The sequence below is a fragment of the Sturnira hondurensis genome, unplaced genomic scaffold (assembly GCF_014824575.4).
Source record: "Sturnira hondurensis isolate 20B ecotype Veracruz unplaced genomic scaffold, ASM1482457v3 Scaffold0006474, whole genome shotgun sequence".
NCBI lineage: Eukaryota > Metazoa > Chordata > Mammalia > Chiroptera > Phyllostomidae > Sturnira > Sturnira hondurensis.
Genome location: NW_028079105.1, coordinates 666,519 through 688,583, shown reverse-complemented (window position 1 = coordinate 688,583; position 22,065 = coordinate 666,519). Strand labels below are relative to the sequence as shown.

Sequence of the window (22,065 nt, the reverse complement as noted above, 5' to 3'; positions counted from 1 at the left end):
GATTGTGGCCAAAGCCACTCACTAGTGATACACTGTGTCTAAAAATAACTGTGCACTATAAGGGAGTAGTCTGTATTTCCTTTTATATATGTAAATTTAACTGCATATTGATAAGTTATCAGAGTGTGTGGCACAATCTTTTCTGCTTGTTTCTATACTGTTTGAAATGTACAGATTTTGTAACCACACTGAAAAGAAAATTGTCTATGCATAGGCCAGTCAATACAACCATTTAAAAATAATCTGACATATTCTTGCTTTCATACATAGAACTGGAGAAGATTTCTCTAAAAATTCCACCAGGATTATTCTCTAAAATTCTATCCTGATGTGTTCATGAAAGTTTTTCACTGAAGCATTCTTATTTCAGATAATCATAGGTCTATGCCACAAAACAGTTCTAAGCTGTATTTCCAATTATTAGGAGGAAGTGCTTTTGCATCTAAAATACCTTAATATTTATTCATAGTTAGTTAATTGTGGCTCTGTGACAACAAGATTTATTTCATCAACAACACAACTCCTGCTTGATCCATACCCACCTACTCATACAAAGTGATTTGGTGACAGGACAGTGCTAGACGATGCATAAATGTATTTGCTTCTGTGTCTGCATTTCCAACAAGCCCCCTGTCAAAGAGTATAGCCTCAATGCATTTTGAAACTGTTTTCATGTGTTGCAGATAATAATTATTCTAGTACAATGTGGTTTTATGTCATATTCTGCATCATCTCTGATTAAAATATATGTGCTGAGTATTCTGGTGTCTAGTCTGTGTCCTTCCTGGATTTTCTTTCCATGCAGAAGTGTTCATTCCCACCAAGTATATCTGCTGACTCCAAAATTACTTTCTAGTTCCAACGACTATACTTTTTACTACATCACTGAATCCTAATGTAAAATCCATAGCACCCTGATTGATGAGTGTTACATCAATTACTGTATTCTGTGAATTCTCTCTCTCATTTTGACATGAGCATTCAACATAATTGTCTATCTTCAAATAGTTTCAGGTAAGTTAATAACATGGGAAGAGAAATGCTAGTGTAGCCATTCATCTTGTTTATAAAGGGAAATTTAATACATGCTTTGACCCCAACTCATGGTCTGTGTGTCTGTTGCTGGAAGGTCCTGCTCCAGGTGAGTCCCAGTGGAGGTTGTGACTCTCCTGCTGTAAAAGTTAGCACGTCCAGGAGTCCACAGTCCATGGTTTTGAGTCAGCTTCAGTGACTCAATCCAAGAATTCAGCGCCATCCTTCTTAATTCACATAAGTAACAGTAAAAAAGTGATGTGCCTCTTTTTCCTGAATGAACAGAGAGGACATCTATCCAAAAATGAAATTTATGAAACCATGTGGGTGGTAGGAGCTTCACTGCTGGTAGTGAACACTAACAATACATAAGGAGAAAAGTAAAGCTAATCTCTTGTATTTATGTTGAAAATGTCAGTGGCACTCATCCACTATGGAAACACCTACAACTGTGAGATGCCATTGCTTCATGGAAGGGGACAGGAGCCTCCAACAGGGAGCCTCCAACAGAAACATCAAATATCAAAATATTTGGAGATTTTTATCCAACTTTAAATGTTTCTTCATGAAGGGTTTTTATGGGAACAGGAGAGACACACAGCTTCCTCCATCTCATAACCAGGGCCCGGAACTATCACCAGGAGGCTATGTCATAGCAGAGAGGACACAGGTGGGGTGTCTGTGCCCAAGGCCCCTGTCACCAGTCATCTCTGGCCAAGGTGACTGTCACTCCTGAACTAAGTCTGCAAGGTGACTACAGTGATCATTACTACACAACTGAACCAGCACAGTGACCACCGTGACCATCACTCCCAGGCTGAGTCAGCACAGTGACTGCAGTGACCATCATTCCTGAGCCAATGCAGTGACCAGTGACCATCATTCCTGGGCCAAGGTGTCAGGCTGACTGCAGTGACTGTCACTCCTGGACAGAACTGGCAGTGACCTCATGGACAGCCACTCACCGACAGTGACAGAGACAAGTGGAGGTGCCAGAGAGGTTCACATTTGGAACACTGTCTACAGAAGCAGTATGAGCTGAGATGTGACCATGTGAGGAGAAGGTGCTGTGTGGGGTGAGTCTGCCTGTGTCCAACATGGGGGAAGCAGATTGGGGTCCAACCAGGTAACCAGAATCATGATGAGAACATCTGCACAGAGGCCATATCACATCTGCTATGCAGTCCTTTTACTTTCACACCTTCAGCTGCCGAGGCTGTGCCCTTGAAAACCACTCTGGTTATGAAAACCTGGGCAGAACCCACATTCCACCACTTGGATCCTGCAGGGCACCCATTGCTAGTGCAGTTCCAGTTCACTGAGGGTCACTCTCTCCTTGTGATCTCCAACAACCTAGAGCATATACAGCTGACAAAAGCTCATGTCCAAAGCATGTGCACATCACCTCACAAATAAATTACCAAAATGCAGCCCAAAGGAAAGTGGTTAAGAAAGCTGGCTCCCCAAAATAAAAGTATGTCCAGGTGTTTACAAACAATGGAAGTCACTGAGGTTATCAGGGACCAAGAGAAACTGATCCTGCACCCATCACAAAGGCCAAGATTGGGATTTGGACACTGAGGATGGTACGGTTTGGGCACAATGACACAGCCTGCTCCAGGGGACATTAGATGGAGAAGACACTGGGCCAAGCAGCAGAATCCACTTAATCTTAAAACACATCCCTCACACCAACATCCCTATAGGTCATCAGCCCAATGGGCAAGGTAACTATATCCTTCACTCACACTGGGAGGTTGTAACAAAGAGGATGCAAAATGAACTGTTACGCAGAGAAAAGGCAGAAATGGAGAATACAGTGTGATTCCACTGACATTGTGTGGAAAGCAGCCAGCCCTGCTATCAGAAACAGCACTGCTTTGTTTCAGGGACGTAAGAGTCTTGTTGCGACACGGCAAGGCTTTGACTTCTGGTGGCATTTCTTCTCTGGGAAGTGGCTACTCACATATATTCATCTTGTAATAATTCATGATTTATGTCCTTTTGTTTTCTCACATCAAGTAAAAGGTTAATTATACCATTCATTGTATGGGATCTGCATGGAGGGGACAGTGTGCCAGGAGCAGAGCTGTCAGGATCTTCCTCAAAACCATATATTCCACATGTTCTGTCTTTAACCCAACAATTATTTACCTCACAGCTCAGAAATGTAAGATCTTAGAACAAATTAAGGGACTGAGGTTGAGAATGAGTCTATGAAAGTATAATCATTTTTACATTCAGGGAATAAAATAACATTGATCCAAAAGAAAAAATATAGGTTTTTCCCCTGGAAAGATGTTTGTAATAGAACTGCATTTCATGAGCACCCTGTAACTTACTGTTTGTTGATTTAAATCAGGATCCCAAGAAATTGGTCCAAATGGGCAAGAAATGTGAGCTTGCCTTACTCATGCCTGAGCTCACCACAGGCATGACTGCCCATATTTCTGCTCAAAATAAAAAAAAAAGAGAAGTGAAGGCTTAGATAGATGTAAAAAGTAACTGGAAGTGCAAGGAAAGGGACCTGAGAAAGTAAGGAGACTCTTAGTGGTGAAAGTAGCATTCAAGCTATATATTAAATCATGCCCATGGTGATGAGGCTGAAAAGGAAGAAAGTCGAGGTTCTAGGGTGGATTTAATGGACTCTGCCTTTCCTATATTGTTTCTTTTCACTGGACTTGTGAGTTATTCTCTTTAAATAGCTCAGTATTAATTCAAACAAATCTTACCAAGACCTAATTTGTAGCCAGGAATTCTACTTGGTAATGAGAAAAAAAAATATGAGTAATCTACAGCTTTTGCCCTCTAGAAACTCACTATCAGGACAGACAGATCTTTAAATAATTATTTATGATGCATTGTGATAAATTACCACCAGTAGTAATGTGTACAGGAGGAAGTAACTCATTCTGTTTCCAGAGTTCAGAGAAGGTGACACCAAGGAGATCAAATTCCACCTCAGATTCAAAAGAAAAATTTATTCTCTTTGTAGAGAAGATGCACAAAGTTTATAAAATATTTTTGTGTATCATTTCATTTAAGTTCATATTTGGCTTGACTAATTTGTCATCCTGGGAATCAAATAATAAGAAAGCCACTGTCTCAAGTCTACATAGCTATAATTTTGAGCTTGTATTTTAAAAGATCTGTTTTAATTTCACAGAAATCACTCATTGCATACTTGGCAGACTGACTGCCCCCACTGCCTAGCCTCCCAGGAGAGGAGAATAGCTTGTACCCTGCCATCTCTGAACAGATCTATCAGGGAGTCTATTTCCTTCATTTGTATGTATGTGCTCTAAGCTAACATGGAGACCCTTACTGCACTAGAAGTTAGGTGTGTACCCGGATGGGTGTGTTCTAGGTTTGGAAGAAGTAGCCTTGACATTCCACTGTACCTTCTTTGACCTAGCCTTTTAGGATATCACCTTTTTCCTCACACTTGCAATGCAGGTGCCCAGTCTCCACCCCTTTAACACTAACTCTAGCTTTCATCTATATACATCTTTACTGTCCTTTAAATTATAAATACCTCTGTGGTGTAGGAAAAATACAGCGTGGTAGTTATATAAAAGACCTTGTACAAATTACCTCACTTATTTTTTTATTATCAATTCAGTACTATGATGTCTGCTTCATAGGACTCTTTCTGAGGATTAAGTGAGATGCAAGAAGTAAAAACACCATGGAAAATGTAAAACATACATGTAATAAGTGGGTCTTCCTGTCTTCCTGAGACACAGTTATCATAATAATGTGAGAATACAATAGAATAGGAAAGATGAAAAACTAACTTTCTAAAAAAAAACTTCTGCTAATACTTTGGTATATTTGTTTTCACCTTTTGTCTCTTTAAATTTAATTTGTATTTATATAAAAGTAATTGATATAATTTACACAAAAATACCTCTATAGTGCCTGCTCTTAAGGTCTCATAGTAACCATCTTCAGCTCTTTTAACTGTTTTGTTTTCCCCTGGAGTATACACTCTTCCCTGCCATTAATTCTATAGATATAGAATAGGGACATAGAAACTAGGTCCCTATTTTGATTACTATTGTGTTCATATTTTTAACTTTATAAATATTGTTTCCCCCCAATATTTTTGTAACCTCTCTCTTTTTTTGAATAGTTGAGATTGCATGATAAATCAGATCCTGTTTTTTCGTAAATATGATTTTCATATTTCATTGTTTATATTTCTCATATTTTAATTCTTTACTTTTAGGATAGGTTATTTTATTTTTCAGCATAATATATAAAATCCTCGGCCATAAAATATTTTTAGAATGTGAAATTATTTCCTCATGATCTATTCCTGGAAGTAATATCATTAATCAAAGGTTATGAAGCTTTTAAAGACCCTTGATGTACATTTCCAAATTGTTATTCCTAAGTTTGTATGTATTTAAGATACCCTGAGCTTATGTGATAATGCCAATTTCAACAAATACCTACCAATATGGAATCTTTTCACTTCAAACTATTTACCAATTTATGAGTAAAAAAATTATAGTTCCTTCCAACATGTTTATTTATTAGTTATTGAATACTTTTCTACTCTTTTAACCTACTGGAGTTTTAATGTGGTAGTGTAAATTTTGATTTGTCTGAGTCTGTATATAATTTTTTCTTGTATTAATCATCTCTTAGCATTTGCTTCATTATTTGTTATTACAAATGATGAGTAACTTAGCAAAGCTTACAAGCATGGAGAAAGGACAGAAAAGAGATCATGGGATATCAACTGACTGAAAATTCTCCCTAAAAAAGAAGTTCTCCAGAAGTCTGAAAGAGAAACATTTTGTATAATCACTGTATTTTGTGTCATACCACCTTTGGGATGTAACCATATCAGTGTTCTCCTTAAGAATCATAACTTTGTCACTCCAGTTAGTTAGTACCTTTGCTAAGAGTCTTGCTTCTACTGCACTGATAGAAGAGTTAATACTTAGAAAATTACAGTAAGGATTGTTGTAACAATATCACTCATCTGACAATTAATGTACAAAAACACCTCCAGGAAATGTTTCAGGCATGGAGTAACAGATATTTCACTATGGTTCTTGGTGAAAACTAAGTCAGTGGGAATTTAAGTGATTTTGAGTAACAGAATTCTAGAGCTGGGAAGGCCTAGAAGACACTATAAATAACCCCTTGGTTGTATAGTTGAGTGAACTGAGGCCACCACAGGCATGACTGCCCAAAGAGATATATTCATCTCATATATCTTTGAATATGCAATGTCTACCTACCGCTGGCCTGGCACACAGCACACACTCAATGAATGTCGGTTAATTATTTGTTAGACTTGAAAATATTCAAAAGATTATAGGCAGTTTATATCATTTCCATGGAACCTAAAATGGAGGCCAGGGCATCTTACGAGCCTTTTGTCTTCCTGATTAGTCCTTCTATGGTGTCCCACTGGTCCTTGGTGACCTGAAACAAAAAGAAAGGTCAGCTTAATGTAGTTCTTGCATGTTTTTAAAGCTTAGGGTTCTGCCTTCTAATATTATATCATATTCACAAAATAGATTACTTTCCTCAGGCTACTGAATTCTCCTGAAATGAATACTTCCTCTCCACCATCAAATCTAATAATCTGAAAATAAAAACTGAAACTAACTCCTTTTTAAAGTGTCTGAATCATTAGCCACTTTCCCATCCTTGGCACTTTCAATCACATCCCAGGTTTTAAAGGCAAAACTAATGATTAAACCTAAATTAATTTATTTTATTTAGAATCTTCTTTCCACCATGTCTACAATTTCAAATTATACCCAACCTTAAAGATTATCTTAAAAACACAGCTACCAAAGTCATTTTCATTTAATAAAATTAATTTATCAATGAATCAATTCCACAGGCTAAACAATGTATATTAATATAGTGAAAGCTAAATAAATATTTTAAGTCATTTTTAATTCAACATCGTCAAGATTAGTTCCACAATATGCCTCCCCCTCCCCCTCCCAAAAATGAAGAGAAAACAATGTTTACAGCCCCGTTAATCCAAGACGCATAATCGCTACACAGAAGAGCAGCAAGATTGGCAAATTCTTCCACAGTCCCCAGCCGACCACAGGGGATTCTGTTGACCATTTCTTTCTCAAATGCTCCAGTGGGGTCCAGGCGGCTAAAGGCACCCTTAAAAGTTAAGGAAATAGTTAGATTGCATTTTTTAATGTTACCCCTTTTGGATTTAAGAAAGAATTTGCATAAAATGGAATGTTACTATGACAGCCTGCTCATACTTTAGGCTTTATAAGCAACAGAGAATTTTGCCAAATCTTCCATATAACTTTAGTTCAAAACAGGTCATCTGACATAATATTGACCTAAAAATAATCACTAGAAAGTGTAACCTTTTTAACCTTAGTTTCTTCATCTGTAAAATCAGGATACCTATATCAGCTACCTCACTAAATTGCTATAAGTATCAGATGAGAAAAAGTTATGACAGTACTCTGATATGCAAAAGCTTAGTGTGTGGGGGTTAGGGGGCCACTCTTGTGTGACTTAGCAAACACAGAAAATGAGTCAAGTAGAAAATTTAAGGGAAAATTCCTTTTATTTTTCTTTCTCCTCAAGTAACAGGAAAGGAAGAAAAGAATTTCTGCTTCCTGTGATGGTGAGGAGCAGACCAGGGTGGAGTATGGATGTGCCATGAAGAACAAAAGGCCTGGACTTTGTTGTACTGGATCCTGGAGATGGCAGCTGCCCTCCATAACACAAATGACCCCTGATCCAGCTGTCCCTGAATTCTACTGTCACTCTAGGAGTTTCTATACTTTGGTTTTCTTTAATCTCTTTTAAACTATTTGCTTATTATTCATACCTCTACTACAAACATTGTCCCAAATGTTTTCTTCTTTTTTTAATTAGTACTTTTAAAAAAGATTTTATTTATTTATCTTTAGAGGGGAAGGGGAGGAGAGAAGAGAGATATCAATGTATGGTTGCTTCCCATGTGTCCCCTGCTGGGAACTGGCCTGCAACCCAGGCATGTGACCTTACTGGGTATTAAACCTCGATCTTTAGTTCTCAGGCCCACGCTCAATCCACTGAGCTACACCAGCCAGGGCCCAAATGTTCTTCTGTCTTTCTCAGCACCTGTGCATACAGTAGGCACTAAATAAATGTTACACAAATAGTAAAATGCAGGGGATCCTTCCTAGATTGAGATCATACGATGAAGTTTCTTTTCAGAGTGCTTAGCACATGCCACCCTGATCACGTGTTTAGACACAAGCTTTTGAGTTATTTTTCCATTACCTTTATTAGATTCTGTACTACCACAGTGCCAAACAAGCTATTCAATGACATTTCACTCTTTCCATCGTTTAAACAGCTAAATGAACTAATACAGCCATTTCTATGTTAGCATTTAATACTCCAGAACTACCTACAACCCAAATGCTCCTTAGCATTAACTTCCAATGTGTTTCTACACCTGGAACAAGTTACCAAACTTCACTCCAGCCTTCAAACTACATCTGGACTGGAAGTATAAATTCCTGCTTTACATAAAAACAAAAAGTGTGAGAGTGACATCATTTGGGGGTAAAGTAAGGGAGTAGAGCACCCTCTGTAATGGTGGTTGTGAGAATCTAAGAGCTGCAGAACTGTCTGCAGGATTACTGATATAGGAGAAGTATATGCTGTCAGAAAGGCTTAATCAGATGGGAGTCATATGACTTGCACAGTGAGTATTAAAAGTGAACAGGCAAAGACAAGGATCAAAGAAATGCTACCTAGAGCAAGACTAGTCCTCTAGGATAAATTTCTATAGCACTACTTAAACTATAATATACATTTCCATTTTTAAAAGCATGTCATACTCAGAATCTTTAAAACATAGTAAAAATTGAGAACTACAAGACAAAAACAGATCACTGAAGCAAATCAAACAAAATGCCAAATAATGTCATAAAAGATCCCAGCAGATGAAGACACTGACACTGACAGGATGGAGAGTCACAGTGCTGAACTCCTGCCCCTCCTATTTCTCAGACTAGGTTATGCAAAACCCTTCTTACCACTAACACTCCAAACTCAGGGTTCCTGAAAGTCCTTCATTCACAATCTGAATATATCCACTCATGTTTCATTCCTTAACCACTCAAAAGGTGATAACAAGCGAAAATATGACTTACTTTGGTTTTTATAGGCCCTGGTTGAATCACATTGAATCGCATTCCATATTTACCCCATTCAGCAGCCAAAGACCTAAAAATTAAATGACACAAAATTTAGACTATATGTTAAAAATAATAGTAATCACACCAGAGACTATGACCCCAGCTGACAAATACTATTATTATCTCCATGTTACAGATAAGAAAGCTAAGGCACAAAGGTTCAATCATAAATCACTATGACTAGTGAGTCATCTCAGTGGCCTTGCTTCAGAGTTCATGCCCTTGGTCACTGTTGCACTGTCACTTACACTGTTATGTCCATAATCACTCTGCTATTCAGATTTTAGAACAAAGTACAGTATCAACACTCATCTTTTGAACAGGTAACAACACTGGGCATGAAACCATGATAGAAGCATGGCCCCTCATGTTCTGAAGTCAGTCCTGTATTTTCAGGTTCAGTGTAATCATGACAATACATTGGATTTTGTTTCCAACCTCAAAAGTGCTTTGATTAAGTAAAGGATGGGTTACAAAGGTGTAAAATATTGAACAAGTACATGATTAACTAGGTGTTAATACCATTGTTGGACTGTACTCCAAAGGAAACAGAAATCTAATCAAATCTTGCTAAGTGCCCTGAAGCAAGCACAACACCAATAACAAACATGGAGCCTAAAAACAACCTGTGTGAAAAGCCTACTGGACAGAAAGGTCTAACTTTATTACTTAACTTATTTTAGGACTATATTCATGTGTATACACTTAATCTAGTTTCAAAAAATGGTTTAAGGTAACTTACAGGAATATATATATATATATAATGAAAATGAGGGAGATAAGGTCATTTGAAAGTAAGAAAGAAAAAGGACCAATAAGGAAATATAAAGGAGCAAAGGATAGAGCTAGTGCCTAAACATATTGTGAGAGTCCACATAATTAACAACAGGAGGGTTATAAATTTGTCTCATTCTTTCCATGATGCTACAAAGAAAGGTGAGTCTAGTCAGTTACACGATGGACAATGCCCAGAAGATAAAAAAAACAAGCCAATTTCTCAGGGAAAGCATGCTGTTTCTGATAAATGATTTTTTAAAAAAGCATTTCTTCCAAGAACATATAAAAGGAAAATTGTGCAATAAAATACTGTCTTTAAGACAATGTTCCCTTGCAATAGATACAAGAAGATATATTTTATGAAACTGTAACATGCCCATTCATATGTCCTGACAGCAGCCCTTCAGTGGGCAGTTCTAGAAGGAGGAGTATGTGTGCCAAACAGTCTTGTCGGACTTAATCCTCAGAAGCACTTAGAGCAATGGATGAACTGTACGTCTTTCAGGCAAATCATACACAAAAGTTGCTTTTCTGCATGGTGCTCCATCAGATTTCATGACCATGCCTTTGCTTGGTGAGCCCCCCTTACCTACTCCAAACTGCTGGGGATATAATACGTTCACTCTCAGCAGATTTCTTGAGCTGAGCAGAGTCTGTAGCACCCTGTGAAATGCTAAACAATGCAGTAAGGAGACTGTCTGGGGGAGAGGTATCCTTTCTGGTCAAAGGTGCCCATGTAAGGCCACCCAATGCTGGCTCTTGACAATGAGCTGCATCTGAGGAATTGTTTGTGACACAATGGAACCCACCATGTCTGCTCGCTCTGCATGTCAGGATGCCAATAAGCATAACATGTTCAACATATGTCACCATTACTGTTGTTCAACCCATAGATGTTCTGTCAGGAGTACAGTCCCTCTTTCTTGACTGTAAAATGAACCAGTTACTATCCTGAGAAGTAAGTAATGTGTGTCATGGCTGCTTAAAGGAAGAAGTGCCTAAGTCTACCAGAATGACCGGAGGGCTTCCCTAAGGAGGTGACACTTAAGCAGACACTTAGGATCAGAAGTTTGTGTGAGGCCAGGGAGATGGACAGGATGGGAGATAACAGAAGGTAGGTTGGAGATGAGGATAGCCAGGCATTGGGCCAGTAGGAGAGAAGGGCAAAGGTCAGACAGCATGCAGGATTAGGGGCCTGCCAGCCCTATCCAGGATGACTATGTAGCACAAGTAGGAGAAGAGGGCTGCTAGGGACTTGGCTGCAGAGAAAGGCATACATTTGCTGAGCACTCATTATGGAAAAATCACTATGCAGTGATACAAGAAAAGCTGCCCAGAATCAAGGTCCTGAAAGGACACAAAACTGAAACCTCAAATAAGATTGAAAGATCCAAACAAAACAAGTTTGATATTGTACAAACAGTGCTGAAGCAGTCAAGTTACAATCCCTATTTCCAATACCAACTGACCTTTAAAAAAGTACCTATCTCTACTCAGACAAAGATGTAATTTCTGACTAAATTAATTCTTCCCTTTATATGAAACAAATGTGTATGACATTTAAATGTTAAAAAGTACATTGAGAGTATAGGAAAAAAGAAATCATGCAGCTCAACAAAGCACTGAGTCCAGCTGTGTTCCATATCCCACAATAATGAGTTGCAAAAGTAAGCACTGAGCCCTGCTATGTTCTGGATCTTGCTGCAATGGGTGTGCAATGGTGACCCTGAGCCTGGCTCTGTTCTAGATCCCACCATGCTGTGTGTGTGAAGGTGGCATTGAGCCTGGCTATGTTCCAGATCCCACTGCAATGAGTGTGAAAAGATGACACTGAGTCCTGCTGCGTCGTGGATCTCACCATAGTGAGTGTGAAAAAATGACACTGAGCCCCACTGTGTCCCAGATCCTGCTGCAATGAGTGTATCAAGGTGACACAGAATCTGACTGTGTCCCAGATCCCACTATGATAAGTGTGCAAAGGTAGCACTGAGCCTGGCTGTGTTCCAGATCCTGCTGTGATGAGTGTGCAAAGGTGACACTGAACCTGTGTTACAGATTCCACTGTGATGAGTGTGCAAAGGTGGCACTGAGCCCAGCTGTGTTCCAAATCCCACCACAATGTGTGTGTCAAGGTGAATAACCAAACACGGCTGTGGGAAGCCAGCACTCTAATGACATGTGTAAAGTTGTCCCTGATGCCTTGCTCTGTGCCCCCACTGGCTTGGTCCATGGCCTGCATCTCCGAATCAACAACACTGGATGGTATTTATTTCCTAGAGTGTTACTCTTCTCACTAGATTGGAAAAGTTTTCAGGATATACGGAATAGAAAACAATTAATTCTGTTCCAGGGAAATGAGAGAAAACATCCCAGAGGGGGCGATACAATGCAAAATATCACAGCAAACTCCAACAGGAGCAAAACCAGGCACAGAAGTGTGACACTATGTGGTGTGTTCAAGTAGGTACATGGAGCAGTTGAAGGGAAATGAGAGCCCAGGATGACTATGATCTGAGAACATGGGCTCAGAGGAGGATGTGCTGGTTCTGCTCCCATTACCATCCTATCCTCAGAGCCCAGCAGAGCGCCTGGCACACAGTAAGCATTTATCTAGTAAATCAACAAATAAACAGGGCCAGGGACAAGTCTGTTGAGCATGCCATATTTATTTTTGGCTTTAATTCCAAAGGGTAATGGGAAAATGATGTAAGGTTTTAGCAAGGGAGTACCATAAGCAGACACATATGTTTAGAAGATGACTCTGGTGGGAAAATATATATAAATCAGAAAAAGGGAGGAGATTGGTCACAGAGAAGCATATTACAGAGTTACAGTGAGCCAGATAAGCACCAGCAAGAACCTGTAGCTCAACAAAAACAGTGGAAAAGGTCGGTGGTGAAAACTCAGAAAGCACTTGTCCTGCTAAGAAATGACCACAGAACCTGGCACATGGTCACTGGTCTGTGTTAGCCCTGTTAACCTCACAACAAAAGGGTGAAAGTATGTTTCAGGGGTGGAGAGGGTGCTGGGGAATGCACATTGGGAATAAGAAGGCTGTAGTCCTGTGCTGTCTAATATGGTAGCCTCTAGACACATAAAGCTTTGTAATTTTAATTTTAAGGTAAGTAATTAGAGTTAAATAAAATTCAGCTTATCAGTCACAACAGCCCTAGTTCACATGTGGCTTTGGGTAATGAAGAAGTACTGAGAAATTTCATTAGACAGTGCTGCTGTGGGCAGCAGGTGATAGGATGTCTGTCTCCTGGTGGATCCAAATTAATCTCTGTTTTGCTTTTCTCCAGATGAAAACCACAGCAGGAATTTAGTCCCACATGCTACAAAAGGGCAGTGTTTATCATTCACTACAGAAGTAACATATTTGTACTCACTTGTTAAGGGCTTCCACGCCGGCTTTGGCAGAAGCACTGGGCACTACAAAGCCTGACCCGGTCCCAGCATAGATGGTGGTAATAGCAAGAAATGCTGCTCCTGGAATTTTAAAAGGACGTAGAATTAACATTACACCTAAACTGAACATCGCTCTTTGTTGAGAACTGCCCTGCCTGGTTTCAGAAGCTGTAACCCCCCCATAGCTAAGGTTGAGTGAGAGACCTTGGGACCATAAACCACTAAGGAGACAAAGCTTATCTCCCTGGGGCACTGCCTCTGCCCTCTTTACTTCACCCTGCCTGGCCCCCAGTACATGACTGGTTAGCCAATGACAAGATTCCTCAAGGGAGAGATGACCTAAGATAGGTATGGTTCACGACGGCCCGCAAGGAAGGGCTTGGGGAGCTATAGCAAAAGAGGGTGATAGACCCCTGCCCCTCGGCTTTGACATAGCCTGAGTCCTTATTCTGTCTATGAGATGTCTCCTAATCTCTTGGCTGCCTTACAACCCCTGCCTGACTTAAGCCTGAAACAAAGACAGAGGGGGGTGTAGCCCCCATGCTTGAAAAGGCAGGTTCCCCCAGGGCAATCAGGCCTAAGAAAGAATGCATAAAATTTTACAAAACCTGCTTTGCTAAGAATGTCCTCAATTTTCTGATAAAGGTCCAAGCATAAAATGAGTTTATTTCAGGACTTCCACCAAGATGGAGGCATAGGTGGAAACACTGTGCCTTCTCCCACAACCAAGTTTGAATACAACAAAGGTTTGGAGAACAAAGGCACAGCCAAAGACCAGAAAATTGAATTATACGGAAGCCCAACAACGATGAACCCTTCAACGGGGACGGTAAGAGGGGTGGAGCCAGCAGCAGAGCAGGGTCGGGCAGGAAAGATCCTCAGTCCTAGGCGCGCGAGTGGCCTGGACCCAGTCAGGGTGTGGGGCAGACTGACCACGGTTGCACATTCGCTCACAGTGAGACGGACCACGCAGGTCCCAGGGGGTGAGGGCTGACGGCGGTGGCACAGTCACGTGCAGTGGGACGAAACGCGTGGACCCGGTGACAGTGGCAGCTGCCGCACCTGTGGGGGCCGCAGCAGGAGACGGCAGATGGGATGCCATTGCTCCTCTTTGACCCTGCCCCCACATACAGCGTCACGACCCAGCGACTGAGTTGCCCTGCTCAGGTGAAGACCTAGGGCTCCGATCCTGATACGTAACAGGCACGAACAGCCCAAAAGATGGTGCAAGAGGATCTCAAAGTCCCAGAGCCAATAACTCTCAGCAACCGAGAAATTGCCAGCTTCTCAGAAGCACAATTCAAGACACTGTTTATCAGGATGCTCACAGAACTGGTGGGTTATAGTCACAAATTAGAAGAACATATGAAGGCTAAACTAATTGAAATGAAGGGAGATGACCAGGAAACCAATAGCAATGGAAAGGAAACTGGGACTCAAATCAATGGAATGGATCAGAAAGAAGAACAAAACATCCGACCAGAAAGGAATGAAGAAATGAGAATTCAAAAAAATGAGGAGAGGCTTAGGAACCTCCAGGACATCTTTAAACATTCCAACATCCGAATTATAGGGGTACCAGAAGGGGGAAAGAAACAGCCATGAGTGGAACACTTATTTGAACAAATAATAAAGGAGAACTTCCCCAGTCTGGCAAAGGAAATAGACTTCCAGGAAATCCAGGAAGCTCAGACAGTCCCAAAGAAGTTGGACCCAAGAAGGAACACACCAAGGCACATCATAATCACATTAGCCAAGACCAAAATGAAGGAGAGAATCCTAGAAGCAGCAAGAGATGAGGGGACAGTCACCTACAAAGGAGTACCCATCAGACTGTCAGTGGATTTCTCAAAAGAGATCTTACAGGCAAGAAAGGGCTAGAAAGAAGTATTCCAAGTCATGAAATCCAAAGACCTACAGCCAAGATTGCTTTATCCAGCAAAACTTCCATTTAGAATGGAAGGACAGATAAAGTGCTTCTCAGATAAGGGCAAGTTCAAGGAGCTCATCATCACCAAGCCCTTATTATATGAAATGCTAAAGGGACTTATATAAGAAAAAGAAGATGAAAAATATGAACAGTGAAAGGACAGCAAACTCACAGTTATTAACAACCACACCTAAAACAAAAGCAAACCAAGAGGACAGCTAGATCGGGAGTGGAACCATAGAAATGAAGAATACATGGAGCATTAGCAACAGGGGGTTGGGAGGAGGAGAAGGGGGGAGAAGGCACAGAAAATAGAATAGATGGTAGGTATAAAATAGATAGGGGGGAGGGCAAGAATAGTGGGGGAAATATAGAATCTAAAGAACTTGAGACACATGGTTATAAACTAAGGCGGGGGAGAATGGTGGGGGAGGGAGTGTGAGGATGGAGGGGAATGAAGGGGGGGAATAGAACAACTGTAATGGTATAATCAATAAAATATATTTTAAAAAAACAATTAAAAATAAAATAAAATAAGACAAAATAAATCAGACAAAAAATGAGTTTATTTCACAAAGTTTTATAGCCCTTTAGCTAACAGACTCAGACTCAGAACAATCCCTTGTAGTTCATTGTATGTTATCTATTGTTTGATCCTTACTTTCTAACAATGATTGATGAACTTTATTTGTATTCCTGTGCAAATTGAATCCAATAAAAGCCCACTGAGGAAAGACTCTTTGCTCTTCTCCTTTGAGAGGTTGGCCACCTTTCCTCTCCAAGAAGATCACATCTTGGTAGACTTATTCTCATCTGTGGCAGACTCGAGGACTCTGCATGCAGAGCCCCCCACAGCTCTTAGCAGTATCTTTTTGGATGTATCTCTTTGGGCAAGGGAAACAAAAGCAAAAATAAACAAATGGGACTACATCAAACTAAAAATCTTCTGCACAGCAAAGAAAACCATCAACAAAACAAAAACAACCTACTGAATAGGAGAACATATTCACAAATGATATATCCAAAATGGGGTTAACATCTAAAATATGTAAAGAACTCATAACTTAATATCAACCCCCCCAAAAAACAATCCAATTTTAAAATGGGCAGAAAACCTGCATAGACATTTGTCCAAAGAGTACATACAGATGGCCAATAGACACATGCAAAGATAGTCAACATCACTAATCATCTGGGAAATGCAAATTAAAACCACAGTGAAATATTACCTCACACCTGTCAGAATGGCTATCGTCAATAAAACAACAAACAAGTATGTGGAAAGAAGGCAATCCTCGTGCACTATTGGTGGGAAAGCTGCCTAGTGCAGCCACTATAGAAAACAGTATGGAGGTTCCTCAAAAAAATAAATATAGAATTACCAAATGAACCAGAAATTCCACTTCTGGGAGTATATCTGAAGAAAGCAAAAACACTTATTCAAAAAGATATATGCATCCCTAAGCATTATTTGCAGCATTATTTTATAACAGTCAAGATATGGAAGCAACCTATGTTAAGAGACAATTGAATAAAGAAAATGTGGTGTATATATATATATATATATATATATTCATACACACACACACAATGGAATATTAGTCAGCAATAAAAAAGAATAAAATCTTACAACAACACAGACAGAGCAGTGATTTTCAATCTTTTAATCTCATGGTACACATAAACTAATTACTAAATTCCACAGCACACCTAAAAATATATTTTTTGCTGATCTGATAAAAATAGGTATAATTTTGATTCATTTCTACTGGACAGATATTATTATGTTAGCTGTTGTCATTTTTTAAAAATTTAAGAATCTAAAGGAAAAGAGGTCATTGCCCTTGATGATAAGGTCAGGTATCACGTGTTTTTAAAAATCCCAAGCCCTGGCTGGTATAGCTCAGTGGATTGAGCACAGGCCTGTGAACTAAAAAATTCCTGCAGCACACTGGATGAAAATTGCTGACTTAAAGCATTTTATGCCAAGTGAAACAAGTCCGACAGAAAAAGAAAAATACCATACGATTTCACATACACATGGACTCTAAACAACAAAACAAACAAAACTGAAAGAGACTCAGAGAGAACAGATTAAGGGTTGCCAGAGGGGAGGGAGGTTTGAGAGACTTGGTAAAAAAGGTGAAGGGATTAAGAAGTATAGATTTGTAGTCACAAAACAGTCACAGGGATGTAAAGTGTAGCATAGGGAATATAGTCAATAATACTGCAATAACTATGTATGGTGCCAGGTGAGTACTAGACTTATTGGAGTGATTATTTTGGAAGGAATACCTTTTGTCTCTAATGATTTATGGATTAATAGAAAAATTCAATATGTACCCTGTCCATGACCTTTGTAACTAGACTTAAAACCCCATATTAATCTCTATTAGTCTTTCCTCATTTCAAGTTGTATCAGTTCTTTAATAAGATTAGCTATTCTTTTCCATACTATTTATTAATATTTACATATAATCATGATATCCTAGTAATGAATGGATCTCAGCAGGATATTTTCAATACCTTTCCCAAAAAGAATCAGTCATGTACCTGTTAACATTTGTGGCTAATGTCTTTAGAAGTTTCCAAAATTTCTATTTGTTGAATATTGTTAACTTTGCATCAATGCTCCTTAGAAACAAACTTTCACTATATCCCTAATGCCGCCTTGCTCAGGCCTGCTCCTGCTCCTGCTCCTGCTCCTGCTCCTGCTCCTGCTCCTGCTCCTGCTCCTGCTCCTGCTCAATATCCCCGCTCCTGCTCAGGCCACAGATCCTGGGTCCTTTGTCACTGGCTCAACTCGAGTACACATCATCACCAAGTCCTGCCCCAGCCAGTGTGCATCTGTCCTTCAGTGGCTGGTGCTCTTACTTTGCTATCTCACCCACCTGTCTCCCTTACTATGTCACCTGCCTGCCTTCCTAGATGCCAGACCCCACCTCACATGCTTCTGATCACAGGTCACCACAGCCTGCAGCCTCTGACATACTTCAGACATCACCACGCCAAGTTTCTTCGCTATTGCTCCGGTCTGGAGCATACACCATGAGCTGAACTCCACGGACCAGTGGAACCAAGCCTTAAAAGCTGTCAGATCACAGCACTGATAGTCAACAGGAATCTTGAAAAAGTATAAACTGTTTTCCATCCTTTGAAAAATCTTAGTGAATATATTTTTAATGACACACATAGAATTTTAATTCAATGTGAGGAATAAAAATAGATCCAATTCTGTGTTAAAATGAAAGACAATAATGAGAGAAGGAAGAGTCAGAGAAAAAGCAGGGTCACAGGGATAGGCCAGGGAAAAACAAGAGAAACAGTGAGACTAGAAAGACAGTGATGAGACACAGAGATGGAGAGAGAAACTGAAAACCAGGGAAGAATTGGCAGAGAGAGGGAGAGAGAGATGAGTGAGATGTGGAGAAAGTCCGATGGAGGGAGAAGAGACACAGAGACCAAGGTCCTAGGGCAGAAGGGACAGAGAGGGGTCAGCCCATGCTTCTCTCTCCCTTCTCTGTCACTCACCCCTTCTGAAAAATCAAAAACAAAAAACAAAAAAAAACCAGTCAAACTCCAGCCTAAGTCAGATCCCCTTCGTGTGGTGGGAATGAGTGGTCTGGGTTTGAATTTCAGTGTCAGCCTAGATAAAGAGCAGGAGTTCTCAGCACTCACACAAAGCTGGTGCCTGATCGGTGCCTTCTGTCTGTCCTGACACCCCCAAGCTGTTCTGAGAACTAACCCTGCTGCCCAGAGGAAGGAAGCTGGCTAGCCCCAGGCTTCCTTGAGCCTTTAAGGATGACCTTCCGGGAACATAAGGACCCTTGCCTCTGAAACTTCTCAAAATACTCCTCACCTCTCTGAGAAAATACCCCTTTCCTTTAATCCCCTCAACACTGATCAGGGACAGTGTCTTGTCTTCCTGTGCCACCAGGGCCTGGTGCACGAGCATCAGTAAGTATGCTATATGAGTATACACATGTACACCTGTTCCTACTTCTCATACACATGGACTTTTACCAAGAAGTTTGTTCACAGGACTAAATACAAATGTCCTCCTCATAACTCCCTATAAACGGATCATCCCTCCATGTGGAGGGATGTCCTCACCCTCCCTGTGGTCTTCCTCACCCAGGTGACTCACCATGTAAAATCCCTCACCTGACCAGTAAAGCTTTATCTTCTAAACATCCTGTCTTATTCCTCAAGCCATCCATCTACATGCAAGAAGAAAGCAGCCATTCCTGACTGGTCCCCTCATCTTTGCCACCCCCCACAGTACTGCCGTAACCTTCCCAACCAGACACATCCTTTATCAGACAACTTCTACAGATCCTAAGAAAATAATAGTTTCCTTCAGAATCAATACCAAATATGCTACTGGGAATATTCCCAATTATACCTAGACTGCCTCCCACACAATTTCCTACCACTCTCCCTCCTGACTCCAACCACCTCTGAAAATCCAGCTCAACCTGACAGTCATCCAAGGGAGAGTTGGACACTCCTGCTCTGGATCCCAATGTTTTCAAAACATAGTGATCACATCTCACCGCAGCACATGGTAATGTGTTGTGGACCACTCTGCCTGGTTTCAGGAATTGTAAGTCCACCCTCTGTGGCTAAGGGCAAGTGATGACCTTTGGAATTTGAGCCACAGGAGACAAAGCTTGTCTCTGGTAGCAAATGCTGCCTCAGTTTCCTCTCCCCAAAGCTTGGTCAGAAGTCAATGACAGGTAAGACCCCTCACAGTGGGGGGCAAGCTAAGCCAGATTTGATCACTTGGGAGGCCATGATGGAAGGACTTGGGGGGCTGCAACAAAGAGCAATGGACTCTCGCCCCCTGGCTTTGAGATAGCCCAAGTCCCCATGTTCTCTGGGAGAAAGGCTTCCTAGCTCTAATCCCCTTAAGCCTGAATACCTGTGGGGAGGAGTGCAGCTCCTTGCCTTGCTAGAGGTGTCCTGGGGGAAAATCTGGCATCACAAAGACTTCATGATAAACCTGTGAAATCTGCTCTGCTAAGAGTGCTTTCATTCATATGTTAAGGGTTCGAGCAGGAAACCCTAAAACTCTGTTCCTGACAGACTCTGACTCATGCTAAGCCCTCAGATTTCTTTGAAATGTTATGTACTGTTTGATCCTTGCTGCCCTGTATTCCTGTGTATTACAACCCAATAAAAGCCCTTGGAGGAAGGGGCTCAAAGACTTTTTCCCCTGAGGAACTGGCCACAGCTCAAGCCCCTTTACCCCTGAGAAACTGGCCACCTCTCCTCCCCAAGCAGAGCACATCATATCTTATCATGTTTACTCTCATCCGTGGCACGTGGGGGGACTTGCGAGGAAAGTCGTCCCACAGTAATGACTGAAGGATCTTCCCTCTCTATGAGACTATGATTGTCAGAGTGTGGATAGTGCCCCTCTGACTTTTGTCAGAACCCTAGGGCTGCACACAGAACCTGCACACAATGGGGTCCAGGGAATAGGGAAAAACACACAGTCCTACACTTCTGTGCTTTAATTAATTGCTTCCCAATTTCCAGGGTCACGAAGGCCGTGCCATTCAGAACTATGTCAGTGATGGTCTTCCATGCATTAGGGGACAGTCTTTCAGTAGGAGAAATAAAATTGCCTACTGCGTTGTTTATCACAATCTAATAGAAGTATATATTGAGTTAGAAAAACTTGTAGATGAGGAGGAACATTCTTCCTCAAGGGCTTCAATTTCTAAAACTTTTAACTCAACTAACAAAATAAAACCTACAGTCTGCTATGAATCACCATGAGATTTGAGCCTGTAAATATCTCCTGTTATTTTACCAAATTTCAGAATCCTACCTAATTCTTTGTCAAAATCAAGATAGAGTCTATTATTAAGAACATAAATACAGATGAAACATTTAACATGTGCCTATACATTATTTCAAGGAATCTCAGTTAAAATGCCTTTAATTTTGGCATAAGTCACCCAATGAAACTCTGGGCTGATGACCTGTTTCTTCACTATCAATAAAGATCCCGCTTAGCTCTACAGCAAAGTCAATATTATTGCTGTCGGGATATATATATATATATTTTAAAGATTTTATTTATTTATTTATCTTTAGAGGGGAAGGAGAGAGGGAGAGAAACATCAATGTATGGTTGCCTTTTGTGCGTCCCCTGCTGGTAGTTAGCCTGCAAGGAACCAGCCTGCAACCCAGGTATGTGCCCTGACTGGGAATCGAACCGCGATTGTCTGGTTCGCAGGCCCGCGCTCAATCCACTGAGCTACGCCAGCCAGGGCTCCTGTCTGGATATATTTTTAACAAAGAAAAAAGGGAGCTTTCTTTGAAATTACTGGAGGAAATGTCTTCCTCCCAATATGTGAACCTAACAACCTAGGTTGGGTTCCATCCAACAGCACTATGTTGGATGGGGCACCATCTGACAGCACTATGTCCATGTATATAGCAGGTCTTAAAAGGAGAAACCTGGACCTTCTTGTAGGTTCATTGTTTGTGTTATTCTCACCTACAGAGATGGTCAAGGTTATTAGGAAAGGTGAAGAGGATGAATCCTTTAAGCTAGATACTGTGCTCTTGGATAACTCTTGTTCTAGTTCACAATCTTATTAAATAAAGTGAAATCCAGTTATTTTCTGCATTTGTTAAGTATGCAGTTAATATTTTCTGCAGTTGGCCCTTCCTGAAGGGCCATGGAGCAGCTGT

At 40.7% G+C, this 22,065-nt stretch overlaps 1 protein-coding gene across 1 annotated transcript in view; it reads right to left on the bottom strand.

Annotated features, from left to right (window-relative positions):
- Positions 1-6,319: 6,319 nt before the first annotated feature.
- Positions 6,320-22,065, bottom strand: part of DECR1 (2,4-dienoyl-CoA reductase 1) — a 32,002-nt gene continuing 16,256 nt past the window's right edge. Inside the window, 6 exon segments of the mRNA XM_037049339.1 lie at positions 6,320-6,477; positions 6,578-6,640; positions 7,039-7,185; positions 9,195-9,267; positions 13,406-13,505; positions 20,862-21,009. Coding sequence (XP_036905234.1) covers positions 6,418-6,477; positions 6,578-6,640; positions 7,039-7,185; positions 9,195-9,267; positions 13,406-13,505; positions 20,862-21,009 — 591 coding nt within the window. The 3' untranslated portion in view covers positions 6,320-6,417.